We start from the raw sequence: 15,376 nt of genomic DNA, 5'->3' as shown, positions 1-15,376 counted from the left end.
AACTTTCACTCGATCAGAAGGATTTCATCAAATGGATTTTCAATGGATCTTGATTCGGCTCTGTTCGATGTTCGCGAGAGGGTTTCTGTTCTTCGAAAATTGGGTTTGATCAAGATTGAATCAAGCTGAGCTGAGTGTTTTCTCTGGATTTCTGATCTCTGATCAGATCTTTGTGTGACGGCAAGATTGGACTTCGATTTGTAAGGGAAGATTCAAGATCTGTTTCTGTTTCACTTCTGTTTCATTTTTTGTTTTTCTAGATTAACAAATTGCATTTTTCATTCATTTCTCATGATTTTGAATTTACATTTCATTTGAAAACACCAAAACCCCCATTTCATATTAAAAAACCCAAAAATAGAACGACAATTGAGCTTGATTCATACAATTCTCTACTAATCCTTGGAAAATACGACTCGTGGCCCCTATATTACATTTGTTTGTGAGCTAAGGGTTTTCGATTATAAATTCTAATTTGAGGCTCATTCGTGACATCAGTTGTGGGCTTATCAAATTTTGGCGCCGTTGCCGGGGAATTTAGTAGAGATTGTCTGATTTGAGCTATTTTCATTTTATCACTCTTATTCTTGCTATTCTTGCTATTCTTGTTGTGATTTTGTTGGTTTATGACCAGGGCTGCAGGTGGAGAATTACTTGAGTTTGATCCAGAGATTGAGAGGACTTGTAGATTTTTGAGAAAGCAAAAGAAGAATTCAAGCAGAACCATGGAAGAGAAGCATAAGACCATGAAGGAGTTGGCAGCACCTGATGATTCATACCAGTATTCTTGTATTGCTTATCCAGATTTGGAGGGAGATTTTGAGCTTAGATCCGGACTTATTCATTTACTTCCAAAATTTCAAGGGCAGTCTGGAGAAGATCCTAACCGGCATTTACATGAGTTTCACATAGTCTGCTCTACCATGAAGCCTCAGGGGATTTCTGAAGAAGATATTAAGCTGAGAGCGTTTCCATTTTCTTTGACTGGAGCAGCTAAGGATTGGTTTTATTATTTACCTGCTGGATATGTGGCTAGTTGGATTGACATGAAGAAAGCATTTTTAGAGAAGTACTTTCCTGCTTCAAGAACGGCAATTATCAGAAAAAATATTTGTGGCATTCAGCAGGTGATAGGAGAGACTCTCTATGATTATTGGGAGAGATTCAAGAAATTGTGTTCAAGTTGTCCACAGCATCAAATAAGTGAGCAGTTACTTGTCCAGTATTTTTATGAGGGTTTATTACCCATGGATAGGAGTATGATTGATGCTGCAGCTGGTGGAGCATTGGTGAATAAAACCCCAGAGCAAGCTAGGGAATTAATTTCAAACATGGCAGAGAACTCTCAACAGTTTGGGGGTAGAGCACTCACCACCAGAGGAGTTAGTGAAGTTCAAGCAGTTTCAAATGAGCAAAGGGAAATAAAGAATTCATTGTTGGAGTTAACTTCATTGGTAAAACAAATGGCTTTGAATAACATGAACAAGGAGCAAAATTTTCCAATTTCTTCATCAACAAATCAAGCCATGAGAGTGTGTAGCATTTGTGCAAGTCAAGAGCACAATTCGGACTTGTGTCCTAACCTTCAACAAGATGAATCCATAGCCGCCTTGACTAGAGCACAATTCCAACAAAAGAATGATCCTTTTTCATCTACATACAACCCGGGGTGGAAGAATCATCCTAATTTGAAGTATGGGAATTCATTCTATCAACAACAAGCTTCCCAACAACCTCAACAATCAAATCAGTCCCATTTTCAAAATTTCCAGCAGTCTTCTCAAGTTCAAAACCAGAATTTTCATAGGTGGACAGCAACCACAGAATTTTCAACAGCCTTTACATCATTTCCAACAGCAAAACAATCAATTCCAACATCAAAATCCGAATTTTCAGCAAGCATATTCACCTCAACAGAATTTCCAGCAACCCTATGGGAATTTCCAGCCAAGTTTTCATCATTCACAGCCTCAACAACAGAATTTCCAGCAACCGCAATTTCAGCCTTCACACCAGAATTTTCAAGGATTTAGCAGCAATTTTCAGCAGCCTTATGGGAATTTTCAGCAGCCATTTAATCAGGGTTTTCAAGGAGCAAACTTTCAGCAACCATCATCCAATTTTCAAGCAAGTTTTCAGCAACAAAGTCCACCATTTCAAGCTCAAAACCAAGGCCAATCAACAAATTATCAAAGTGGACAGCATTCTAATAATTTTCAGCAGCCCACATCATTTCAAAATCAACAAAAATTCAACACAAATCAAGGGAGTTCTAGTGGGTTTGTTCAACAACAAAAGCTTGAGGAGATGATTCAACAAATGGCTATTCAACAACAAAATCTTGAAAGGCAAATTGCACAACTTGCAAATGGAATGAACCAAATGCAAACTCAAGGGTCAAGCCAATTACCCTCACAAACGGTTCCCAACCCTAAGGAAAACGTTAGTGCGATAACCTTGAGGAGTGGGAAGTCAATTGCAAGTCCAAATATGCCAAATTCTGAATTTAATCAGAAAATTCCAGCACCATCAAATTTAGATCAAAACAGCCATGGAAGTGATTTTTCGGCATCTATGGGTGGCACAAACTCAAAGCCAAGCTCTTCTTCAAGTGCTCCTACAAGTTTGGTTGAAGAACAAGTGGAAAACAGAATTTTAAAGGGTACTACAGCAGCTATACCAACTCAACCATCAATTTCAAGTTCAATTCAACAAAATTCAGCTCAAGAGGAAGAATGTAGGGTTCCTTTACCTTTTCCACAGCGAAGAACTCAAGCAAAACGGAATGTAGAGGAGGAGAAAACAAGAGAATATCAAGAGTTGGTCAACCTATTCAGTAAGGTGGAGGTTAATGTGCCGTTGTTGACGATGATAAAGCAAATTCCAAAGTATGCGAAATTTTTGAAGGATCTTTGTGTTCATAAGAAGAAACTCAAGGGGAATGAATTGGTTAATCTGGGGAAAAATGTTTCTGCACTTATTCATCAAGTTCCTCAGAAATGTGAAGATCCAGGGGTATTTACAGTATCATGTGAGATAGGGAGGAACATATTTCATAATGCCATGTTGGATTTGGGAGCTTCTATAAATGTGATGCCTAGATCAGTCTTTCAGATGCTTGGGATAGGTCCTATGCAGCCTACAGGAGTTGTCATTCAGTTAGCAGACAGGAGCCAGACTCACCCAGCTGGTATGATTGAGGATGTACTTGTCAAAGTCAAAGAACTAATTTTTCCTGCAGATTTCTATATTCTGGACATGGAGGGTGACTATTTGGCACATCGATCACCGCTTATTTTGGGGAGACCATTCCTGAAGACTGCGAGGACCAAAATTGATGTTTATGCAGGCACACTATCCATGGAGATTGGAGATACAGTGATCCAGTTCAGTTTGTTTGATGATATGAAGCAACCTAGAGAGAATCATTCTATCATGAGCATTGGTATTTTCGATGAGCTTGTTGATGTTGATTTATGTGCTGATCATGTTTTGTTGGATGATTTCAGGGATACTGAGGATGTTTTAGCTGTTGAGACTGAGATTTTAGATCCTATTTCTGACACATTTTTTGCAGGAGATGATCGAGTGAGTGTAGGGGATTGCACTGAGCCCCAGGGATCACCACTTTTGTTTGAGGATTCAGAGGGTCAATATGTGAGTGTAGGGGATTGCACTGAGCCCCAAGAATCACCCATATTTATTGAGCAGTCACTACTTGAGATGAAATATTTGCCACATCAAGTGAAGATAGATGGAGATGGACACATGATGACCTTTGATGATTTTGTGGAATATGATGGTGGAAAGGAAATAAAGTTGCAAGTTCAAGAATTTCAAGATCTATGGTTGGAAGCATATGAGAATTCAACATTTTACAAGGAAAAGATCAAAAATTTTCAAGACAAGCACATGGTGAAGAAAAAGTTACAATTTGACAACAAAATTCCTTGGTACAAATCGAGACACAAATTATTCAAAGGTAAGTTGAGATGTCAATGGAAAGGTTTTTTTTGTATTATTAACGTTTTTCCCTATGGAGTGGTTGAGATTAGGGGCAAAGCAAAAGGACATACATGGAAAGCTAATGACCACCGGCTCAAGATATTATTTGAAGATCAAGGAGTTAGAGGTGGATGGATTGGATATCATGGCTATCTACCCGACCTAAAGGGGAGTTTTCTATCTTACACTTTATTTTCATTGTTAATACCATCTTTTATTTTTTATTTTTCATTTTCAGTTTCATATCAGTAATAACATGCCATTTTCATGAGCATTTTGTTTGAAATAAAGGCTTGAAAATCATTTCATGCATTTTTGGGTTTAAGGAATAAGTGTATCCCCCTAGTCATTTTTATATCATTTTAGAGGCCTTTGAAAGTGAATTAAATTTGATTGATTATTCTTGGAATTAAGTTCATGGATAAACACTCTTGGACACTTGAGTTACCCTTAGTAATGGAGTCTAGAGTGATGAAATTAAGATAGTGCACATTTTCTACCTAGTGAGGTTATACCCTATTGTGTGATGCACTTTTGTGATTGATTACTCTAGAACTTGCTTGTGTTCTTTCAAGGCTAAATTTTCTATGATAGGGTCCACATTTATGAAGGTTATCAATTTGTTTCATCACCCATACATTTTGCTTGATACCTATTCTTCAAATCACTTTCTCTAATCTTTATCACCTCAATTTCGGTTCATTTTTCTTTTATCTTGGATGTGGATATTTTTGAATGCTATCAATATTTCTTGCTTGATATGGTCAAGAGTTTAAGTGTGGGGGAGATGTTCATTGTTGTGGAAGTTTTTGATGATACAAGGAAATTTTGAGAGTTGATGTTCATGGCATTAGTTCTATTGTTTTGGAAGTTTCATTACTGTTTGGACTGAAAATTTTGAAGTGTTTCAAGCTGTGATGAGGTAAGATCAGATTAGATCAGTTAAGAGAATGCATTTGATGGTGTTTGATCAGTAAAAAAAAAAATTCTGAAAAGAGAAAAAAAAAAGGAAAAAAAATGAGAAGTGTGCCAATAGGTGTTGAATGTGCCAAAACAATGAGTGATTTTTGATGGAACTTTTGTTTTGAGATGAAAGAATTTGAAATGTTTTAATCTGAGATGAAGATGTGTTCAAAAGTGAGCTGAGATTTGATTTGTGAAGAAGGCATTTAATGGTGTTTGATCAGTAGAAAAAGAAACAAAAAGGAAAAATGAAAACAATGTGCTTGTTATGTGGGATAAAAAGAAGTGTTTTGTGCCAATTGCAATTAAAAGAAATGTCTTGAGGAGAATTTAATTCATAGAAATGCATTTGGGAGTTGAGGAATTGTTATGATGTATCAGGCATTGTTATGGTGATATATGAAGCTGAAAATTTTACTCAAGAAATTGAATTGAAGTAATTAGTTGAAAAGTAATGGATGAACATTGATGTTTTTTGAAACTCAACTTCTTATTGTTTTCTCTGGTTTTGAAGTTCTGAAATGGATGGAATTAGATGAATCTGAGAATTCAATGAGTTATTGTCTGCAATGTAAATTTTCCTGTTTATGTAGTTGTTGATCAGGCATCAGAAGTTTAAAAAGATTTCTGAACAGAAGAAGAAGAATGCTGGAATTTGATAAACATGACAAACAGCTGCAGATTTAGAACAAAGGGGCAGATTCTGGAATTTTGGATATTATGGAGCTGGTATTGTTCTGATTTGTCTGGGACAGACAAATGTTTTAAGTGTGGGGGAGAGCTAAGAGCTTGTTTACAGAAAAAAAAAAACAAAACAGAAGAAAAAAACAGAATGAATTAAAAAAAAAAAAAATGTTTCAAGCATGTTTCAAAAGGTTAAAATTGTATCAAAATCTTGATAAGATGATGGATTTCAGTGAGAGCTAATTCATTTCAAGCACTCATTAGATAACAAGTTGAGAATATTATCCATCTGGTTGTTGGCAGAAAAAAAAAAAAAGAAAGAAACAGAATGAAAGGAAGAAAATCAGAGAACCCAAAAACAGGAAACTGCAGTTTTTTTTTACAGCTTTTGTCAGCTGGGTTTTGAATTTTGTTACAGCACTGATTCAAGCTCGAATTGCAACGAAATTGTAGTATGATGAACAATGGAAATCAAGTGACAAACTGGAAAAAAAAAAGGAAGAAAACAGAAGTAAAGAAAACCCAAAAAAACTCAGAAAAAAACCAGAAAAAAACAGAAAATTCAGTTTTTTGGGCTGGCTTTTTGAAAATTGTTTGAGCACTGATTTGAACTCGAAATGCAGTGAAATTGCAGTATGATAAGCATTAGTAATCAATCTTCATTATGGAAAAAGAATGGATTAAAAACAGTGAAGAAATTGAGAGAACAAAGAAAGTATCATATTGGTTTTGAATGGTTTTTGGAATTGAAAGTTGCTATTGATACTTTGCAATTATGGTTTCATGTTCATTGAATTTTGCTTGCTGATGATTGATTGCTATTTCTTATCTCTTTTGGAATTTAAATGTGAAGGAATTGATCTTGTTTGCAAAGGGAAACAAAAGATAGCAAATTTGGTGGAATTTGAAGTGAAATGAAAAAAGAGGTGAAGTTTGTATCAAGGAGGGAAATTGAAAGAGTTTAGACCAGAATTTTTCCATGGAATTGAAGAATGAACAGAAACAAATGTGTTACAAAAGAAATGAAATAGAAAAGAGGGCAAGAAGTCATTGGTTAGCATTTAAGTATATCCATATCTACCACTACCATGCATTTTCTTTAAAGTTCCTTTTCTTAACCTTGTTCTTTCTAAATTCTTATCTCATTTGCTTCAGTTCATGATTTGCTTATTGTCTTCAATAATCCTTAATAGGTGTGGATTCAAAAATCAAGAATGCTAGTGGAGAGTAGAAAACAAGCAAGCCTATGGAAGTGCATGAAACTTAAGTTGCTTGAGTGAGCCCTACTTTACTTGATCATGAATTAGAATTAGGGTGAGAGCCACTGATTTATCTACTGAAAACAACCTTGTGAGATTGAGTGTGGTGCATTTATCTTAATTAGTCATGAAGGATGAAACTTGCTAGGTGGTTAACCAAGTACAAGAGTCTAGTTTATGGACTTAAACTTTTGAGATTCTACAACTTTAGATAATTCTCTTTCAATTGTTTTCTAATTTGATTGAAGATGATCTAGGGGGGTACGATGGTAGGATAGTTTCTTAGTTTTATTGTTTTGGCTTGAGCGGGACGCACAAGGCTAAGTGTGGGGGAATTTGATAAGTTAGGATTTTATGCATTTTATGGATTTATTTTGGATTTTTACATGAAAATAAAATGCTTAATGATATAATTGGATTGCATTTGTGATATGTTGTATATTTTGATGGTTGATTCTAATTTCTGTAATTTTGATGGTTAATTTTACATTAATTGAATTTGATTGTTTGTAGGACTCCAAATTGAACCATGATCGAGCCAAATTGAGACCGAGTCAAGTCAAAATTGACTTTGATGGACCCAAACTTCATGATCAAGATTTGAGTTGATTTGGACTGATCCCATGTGAATTGGAGTCGAATTGGAGCTTGAATTGGAGCTGAACCAGGGTTTGAATTGAGCTTGATATTGGATCTGAACCGGCGCTAAGCCACAGTACCGGAACCCGTTAGTTCAAATCCCCGTTATAACGAGGAATGAACAGTAGCTTTGACGCGGTTACTGTAGCGCGTTCTTCTCCGCGAGCTTTCTTCCCCGTTTTCGTCGTTTTCGCACGGCAAACTTCCAGATCTTCCTTTTCCAAACCGATTTCCAGATCCTAGAAGACGATTACAAGCAAGGCTCGGCATCAATGGAGGTTGGAATCGACTGGTGAGGGTTTTGCCAGAGTTTCTGATCCGCGACTGATTTCAGCTGAGATTTTCAGATCCAAGGCGATCGGAGCAATCAAGAGCATTCGGAGGGGTTCTTCAAGGTTCTTGATGTTTCCTGAGCTTAAATTGCAATAGATCAGACCTTGGATCGAATGGATTGTCAATATCTTGATCGGCTCTGTTCTTTGTTTCCGAGGAGGGTTTCTGAGTTGCAACAGATTGGATTCGATCCGGATCTAAAACAAGACAAGCTGAATGGTTATCTTCTGGGATTTCTGATCTTAACAGAGCTTGTGTGACGGCAAGATTGGTGATCGATTTGTGAAGGGAAGATTCGGATTTCTATCTTTTCATTTCTGAACATTTAACATTTACTTTGTTTCTGTTCTGTAAAATTGTTGATCCATCTCTGAAATGTTTGACCTTTGATGAATTTTGATATGTTCTTTACTTGTTTGATTAATTTGTTTCGAGTTGTTTCGAATCTGATTGATTCTGTTTGATTACTTGCGTTAATGATATCTGATTTGCATTGCACTGTTCAGTATCAAAATACTGTTTAGTATCAGCAGCTTATTCTGATTTTCATTCATTGCTCAATGGTTCTTTCCTAGCTTAAGGCATTGGTTTTCAATAGTTTAATGGTTTTGATAATCAGATTGCATCAAGCTAAAATTGTTTCCTTTAAATCTGTAATTTTAGCCTAGTTTCATTTCATGTTTAAGCTGTCATTTCATTGCTTTAAGGAGGTTTAGAGCTTGCCATTGGTATTTTTCTAGTTTTTAGCTTAATCTCTGACTTCTTATTTCAAATCTCATAGTCAATGCTAATAGATTTAGGAAGAAACTTTGTTTCAATAGTTTCATTTCTAGTTGCACATTGCATTTTTAATTCATTTCATTTTCTGAATTTACATTTCGTTAAAACACCAAAATCCCCATTTTATAGAAAAACCCAAAAATAGAACGACATCGTAGCTTGATTCATACAAATTCTCTACTAATCCTTGGAAAATACGACTCGTGGCCCCTATATTACATTTGTTTTGTGAGCTAAGGGTTTTCGATTATAAATTCTAATTTGAGGCTCATTCGTGACATCAGTTGTGGGCTTATCATGGTTCAATGAACCAACTCTGGTTCACCTCGTGAACCGGTTCTTCCTTCCAAAGAGAATTAAAATCGAGCCGGAGAGATCTCGTCCATCAGAGACGACTTAATCTCATCCAACGGTTCTAATCTATTCTCTTCTATTTCTCTTTATTTATTTCGATCCAATGGATGCAACTTGATCTAATCCCTCGGATACAAGTTAATCTCATCCATGAATTCATCCTATGGTCGAGAACTAATCTCATCCAACGGTTGAGATCTAAATCTCATCCGACGGCTGAGAACTAATCTCATCGTTTGATTGCATCCTTTTGAAGATGTCTTTAGGCTACAGTGGAGACCTCGAGGAGGTATTAGATCTGGCCTTCTGATGGATTTCGAATCCCGTATTCAAACCCCGAATACACACTTACATCCATCAATAACGATCCATTCCACTAGAGGATCATTATTGCACTACCAATCTAATCCCCAAATTACGTTATGGGTTCCTTCTTATTATTTTATGCATTGCTCTCCGTGTTTAAGATATCGTATGTCCGTCAATTATCTGAGTTCACTGACAACTCAATAATCGACATCTGAGACATTGGATAGTACCACTCAACTTTATTGTCAGCCGGACCAAGTCCACTTGCAAGATTTGACTTGACAATCCTTATGAGCTCTCCAAGGGGACATCATCAGCCCTACTGGGACACGGATTCCTTCTATAATTAATGGCACACCGTATAGCTAGCAACATCACCCAACTTACCGAAAATATTTGATCTGACGGAAAGATCTCACCCTTTGGTAAATCAAAGCAATGACTACTAACTATAGGTGCCCATTTATTACATCGGGATTAAGAGTGCATAATTATAATAACAGAGGTCTTGTTCAATTTGTGAGTCAGAGTAAATCGAACAACCTCAATGGTCCTACTCAATGCACACAAAGTGCACTAGTGTAATTCTACAGTCAAGACAGACAGTCATCGAATTACACTACAACCGTTCCCGATAGAGTTTATGAAGTTAAACCTAACTCATGTTGTATACTTTTAGAGGTTCGGCTATGGCATGTTAGGGTTTCAAAGTTATGTTTTTGACCATGCTATGTTTACAAAAGATACATGATGATGTTTTATGAGGGTTAGTTTTCCATGTGGATAAATCTAGGGTTTCATGGAGTTTAGGGTTTCGGCCATGCAAGGAAATTTAGGGCTTTAAGTTGTGCTTTTAACCTAGTGATGGTTGTATATGCTATGTGATGTTTTGTCATGTTTTAGGGCTCATATAATTGGATCTATTTCATGCTACTTGTCTTTAAAGTTTCGGCCAAGATGCATGTTAGGTGTAGATGAGGGTTTTAAAACCTAATTCATGGTCTATATGCTATATAATGTTTTCCTACATGAACTAGGGTTCTTGTGATTAGATTTAAAGCCAATCAAAGGAAGACCCTATTTTGAAGATTCGGCCATGATGAGTTATGGGACTTAAGTGATGATTTTAAAAACCTAGATATGGCTTATATGTGTTGATAAACTTCTATGGTGACTTAGAGGTTATATGGTTAAATTTAACTCATGTTCTTCTTGCCATAAGTTTCGGCCATATGATGATTTAAGGGTCTTAAGTTATGTTTTGAACAAGCTTTGTTTACCAATGATATATGATGATGCCATTGAATGAATTAGCCTTCATGTGTTTAAAAACCTAGGGTTTCCATGAGGGTAAGTTTCGGCCAAGTAGGAAGTTAGGGCTTCAAGTTGTGCTCTAGTAAAGTAAAGGTGGCATATGTTATGTTTGTGATGGTGTGCCATGCTTAGGGTTCAATTGATTAGTTTTAACCCATGTTTTTATACCCTCAATGATTCGGCCAACATGAAGTTTAGGGTTTGATTTATGCTATAAACCTAACTAGGGTTGCATGTATTGAGTTATGATGGATTAAAGTTCATGTGGTTAAATTTTAACCTAGGTTTGCCTACCTATAAGTTTTGGCCACATGATGATAACTAAGGAAGAGTTGGGTTTTAAACTCAACTATAGTTACAAACCCTAGTTAATGATGTATCATGATAAGTTAATGTATGAGGGTTTATGGTTTAGACTAAGAGCCTAAGAAACCTTATAAGAATTAGGATTTTGGTCGAATAAGGGTTTCAATAATGTTAACCATGTGGATGTTATGTGTTATCTCATGCCAAGGCTTAATAATGAGATTATGATATGATATAACATGTGATATGAATGAAATGAAATGATGCTTGAATGTTCACCATGAAATGATGAAGAAATGTTAAGGAACATTCATGATGAAAAAGAAAAAAAAAAGAAACATGTTTTTACTTTAATGCATGGCTTGTACCGGACCCTGAAGTACGTAAGTGAAGGTGGTCCAAGGGATGGGCTCCAATACGCCCTAGGTCGAAGTACGGGTGAAGACCTCGGTCGAAGGACGGGTGAAGACCTAGTTCCCTAGTGGATTCGGGATTTGCTACCCCGGGTTTATTAGGGATGCGCGCAAAATAATGAATGAATGGGTACAAGCCGGGGACCCCAAACAATGTTGATGAATATGTTTATCTATTATGATAATAAGTTTTCAAAGGCATTTTCATCATTTTATATGCATATGATTTTAAATATTAAGGTGAAAGGATGTTTATGTGCTTTATGCAAAGTTAATGTGTTTCCATGCTAGGTGTTCATTATGTGATGTACATGTTATGCTTTATGTGACGATTGGTTTTTGGTGAGTAGGAAAGGAGCTTACTAAGCCTTGTGCTTATAGTTTTCTTTCTTATGTTGCAGAGCCAAGTGGAAGTCACTAGACAATGGGAAGCAGCAGGGAAGGGCTGACAATGGTGTGTGTGGTAGTGACGTGACAGAGTTCCTGGCAATATGAACTTTTAATACTTGCATGTTGAATGTTTGGATTGTTTAAATGTTTGTTTTTAAGACTTGATATGCTAAGATGTTTTAATTAGAACTAAATAATCTAGACAATACATGCATAATAAGTTTTATTTATCACATATGAAATCACTGCCATGTTAAAGGTTTTATGTTTCCGCTGTGAAGTTTTGTGGTTTTCCGTATGTGATTAATTGTATGAATGAATGAAACAAACTGTAGCGTCCGTCAAGGCCTACGTAAGGGCGGGCGTTACATAGGGATCCTAGATGGTTGGCGAACCATGTTAAAAATATTGGTGTCTTTTCTTTCTATATTATTTAACATTTCTTTTATTGTGCTACTAATGATTCTGATAGAAAGCAAGAATGATGAAACTTTTATTTATTCACTCTCCCTCCTCTAGCGTCAAAGGATCCTACAAAAGGGAGATAACTTCTTATTATTTATCTTCTTCCATTTTCATTTATTCTCAATTCAGTGCTGACTTAATCGTCAAAGGGGTCACATTGACCACATCGATGCTCGCTAACGGCTATTTATGTGCAGGTTCTAGAGCAATAAACTGTTCAATGGAAGTAAGTTATATCAGATTCAGACCCATAGGAAGTGCATAGTCGGCATGGGATAGAAGTTGTGTGCGACCGACATCATCAAAATAATGTCATCTGTGGGATATTGAGTGAAAGACATTGAGGAAAAATACTGAGGATTCTAAAACACCATCTCTTGGTGGTCAGCAGTAACCGAGTGGTCAACCCTCTACTTTTACCGTCGAAACAAAACAACCTCGAATCGAATAAAAAGTCAAAGAAGACCTAATGCTCTATTCGAGATATTCATATTATCTCCCCGATCAGGACGGGATGAGTGTTCTGTTGTTCTATTCTTATTATTCCCATGACAACGGGATTGAGTTCCTCTCCTTGGTCGGGGTGGGATGGGTGTTCTAGTGTTCTTTTCTTATTATCCTCACAATTGTGGGATCGAGTTCCTCTCTTGATTAGGGCGAGATGGGCATTCTAGTGTTCTATTCTTGTTATCCCTCTACCGCAAGATCGAGTTCTTCTCAATCAAGACGGAATGGGCGTTCTAGTGTTTTATTCTTATTATCCCCACGACTGTGGGATCGAATTTCTCTCCCTAATTGAGGCGGATGAGTTCTGGTGTTCTGTTTTGATTATCTCCCCAATTGTGGGATCGAGTTTGTAAGATACGAGAAATTATTTATTTATTTTATTTTTATTTATGGACTGATTTTGAATCCAAATTGTACAAACTTGATTTGGTTCATGATGAAAGAGAGTTTTGGCAAAACGGAATATATAAGAAATTTTATCTTGGGAAGATGAATCGAACAAAACTAATTTAGATTAAATCAGAGGCCGTTTAGTTAGTGAACCAAGTGAATCAATTATTACAGAAAATCCTAAATTTTAAACCAGTTTGGCTCAAATCCAAACCCCGTTTGAGAAGTTACTGTTAGTCACGATTCGGCCCGTGACTCCTTCTCCCCCGCGAACGCGACTCCTCCCTGCAAGAATCGCAACGCCCTCAACTTCTTCTCCTTCGCGCGCAGCTCACTTCCGCCGGTGGAGAACATGGGACAGAGGCGGCTTTAAAAGAGGGTCGCGATGAGAAACCCTAAGGGCACCCGATTCGCCTCTTCCCTTCAGTGATTGGATGTCGTCACCTGTCGCCATCTTCTGTTGATCACCGCCCATCGCGTGAGGACTAGTGATGAGCGTAGGTCATATATGGTTTTTTAGCCTTATTTAACGATCATCTACTTGTTATTCATTACATATGATCTACTTTATCACACCTTATTCATTTATTATTGTTTGTTTCTACTCTTATGCTCGGAGATTTGCTCTTTGTATGTTTTGGATCGATAGGATGTGATTCAAAGCTAAAAATGATGTATATTTGATAGTGGAGCAAGAAGTGGAGAAAAGAGACTCGCATTAGCTGTGCTCGTCATCACGGGTGAGTTTCTTATGTAGCAAACACGAAGAAATGTAGGAAAAGAAGCAACATAGCATAACACAGTCGTGCCTCACATTTTCAGGCTCAGACACGGCCATGTCCCTCCAACAGAGTGAAGACAGCAAGGGTCGTTGGGGTCGTGCCCACTTCCAGAGCAGGATCATGTTGGGGCCGTGCCTACAAGGCATAGCCGTGCCAACTTCTAGAGCAGGACCACGTTGGGGCCATGCCTACAAGGCACGGTCGTGCCCGCAAAAGCTTCAAGGCAAAATTTCAGGTCGTGTACCATGTTTGGACAGTTCTATAGACTTAAAGTAAAATAGGCATAACTTTCAGGTTCGATTGACCCACATGCCGTGCCATCTACCAAAATGTAGATAACTTCAAGATCTACAACTTTGATTTAGGGTGTACAGAACGATTACTTCTCTAGGCCTGGCTAAATGACATGGTCGTACCTCCTGACCACGGCCACACTAGGTGCTCTGCCCAAATTACAGACCAAACTTTAAGCCATCATAACTTTTGGCTCAGATGGAGTAATGGGTCGGTCCACCCACCAAATTGAAGATAATTTAATGCTCTACAACTTTGGTTCAGGGTCCAATTAAAGAAAACCAGATTTATTGGGTGAAAAACTCATTGAGACAGAGCCTTATAAATCAAAAAAATCTGGACAATTTTGGGAGAGTATAAAAGGGGAAAACAAACCCAATCTGTGGTTATCTTCCAAAACCCTAGGGTCTTGACTTGTGGGAGGTGCCTCCCCACTCTAGGGGAGGCTTTAAACTCTTCATTTTCACTGATCCATCCTACACCGGAGCAAGAAGATCTTCAAGGGCTGTCCGTGCTTCAAGATAAGTCTTCCCCTCTCTTGTGGATGACGTTTTTCTTGTATTCTTGTTGTAACCTTCTTGTAATGGAGTAGATCTTTGAGTTTAAGATGTATGATGAACATTGATGTAATGATGGTGATGTAAAAACTAGTTCATGTTATTTTCCCTATTCTATGAGGTATTTACACTTATTTCATGTATTGTGTGTCTTGAACTTGTTGATAAAATGTTTGTATGAGCGCATGTGCATGATTATGAGGGGTAGATTACTGTGTAGGGGGATCTTAAGATCGTATAATCTGGGTGCCTTGTGACAGAAGATGAACCTTTAATCGGACTTTCTGAGGTGACCTTCATATGATGGTAAACTCCCTTAGGGGATAGCTAACGACTATTGATGACTAAGAAGGGGTTCCTTAATTGGGTGCTCGGTGATAGAGGGTAGTATACCAGTAGTATTGTTAGAGTGCCCGGTGACAGCGGGAGAGCTATAAAATCAGGCTATCTATATATCATTTTGAACTAGTAATCATAGTGTTAGAGTATCATGATTTAATTCTGACAAAGTCTGATTAGGTCGAGTTAGAATTTTAGTTAGAATCCCCACAAGGAGGTAAACATTGAGAGTAAGGGAACAAACATGAATTTGGAATGTCACCTAGCATTGATATGAATCTGAAATCCTAGAC

General features: G+C 37.3%; 1 protein-coding gene and 1 non-coding gene across 2 annotated transcripts; one reads left to right on the top strand and one right to left on the bottom strand.

The window, feature by feature from the left end:
• Positions 1–626: 626 nt before the first annotated feature.
• On the top strand, positions 627–4,171 carry LOC141834409 (uncharacterized). The gene is made up of 4 exons (XM_074721757.1): positions 627–1,750; positions 2,034–2,623; positions 2,672–3,982; positions 4,056–4,171. The coding sequence occupies exons 1-4, from the start codon at positions 627–629 to the stop codon at positions 4,169–4,171; spliced, it is 3,141 nt and encodes a 1,046-aa protein (XP_074577858.1).
• Positions 1,095–1,201, bottom strand: LOC141835449 (small nucleolar RNA R71). Its single transcript, XR_012602390.1, has one exon. It is a non-coding gene; the product is annotated as a small nucleolar RNA R71 (small nucleolar RNA).
• Positions 4,172–15,376: the final 11,205 nt, after the last annotated feature.

Source organism: Curcuma longa, chromosome 9 (genome assembly GCF_044706935.1).
Source record: "Curcuma longa cultivar G26 ecotype Majalengka, Jawa Barat chromosome 9, ITB_CL_G26_1.1, whole genome shotgun sequence".
Taxonomy (NCBI): Eukaryota; Viridiplantae; Streptophyta; class Magnoliopsida; order Zingiberales; family Zingiberaceae; genus Curcuma; species Curcuma longa.
Note: the sequence above shows the minus strand (reverse complement) of the source record. Positions and strands in the feature narration are given on the sequence as shown.

Excerpts from the sequence above, each read along its gene's own strand:
- LOC141834409 (XM_074721757.1), top strand. The coding sequence starts at position 627 with ATGACCAGGGCTGCAGGTGGAGAATTACTTGAGTTTGATCCAGAGATT. Across the intron at positions 1,751-2,033 it reads CAACCTCAACAATCAAATCA|CAGCAATTTTCAGCAGCCTT; the intron begins GTCCCATTTTCA and ends TCAAGGATTTAG. Across the intron at positions 2,624-2,671 it reads TTCTTCAAGTGCTCCTACAA|CAGCTATACCAACTCAACCA; the intron begins GTTTGGTTGAAG and ends AGGGTACTACAG.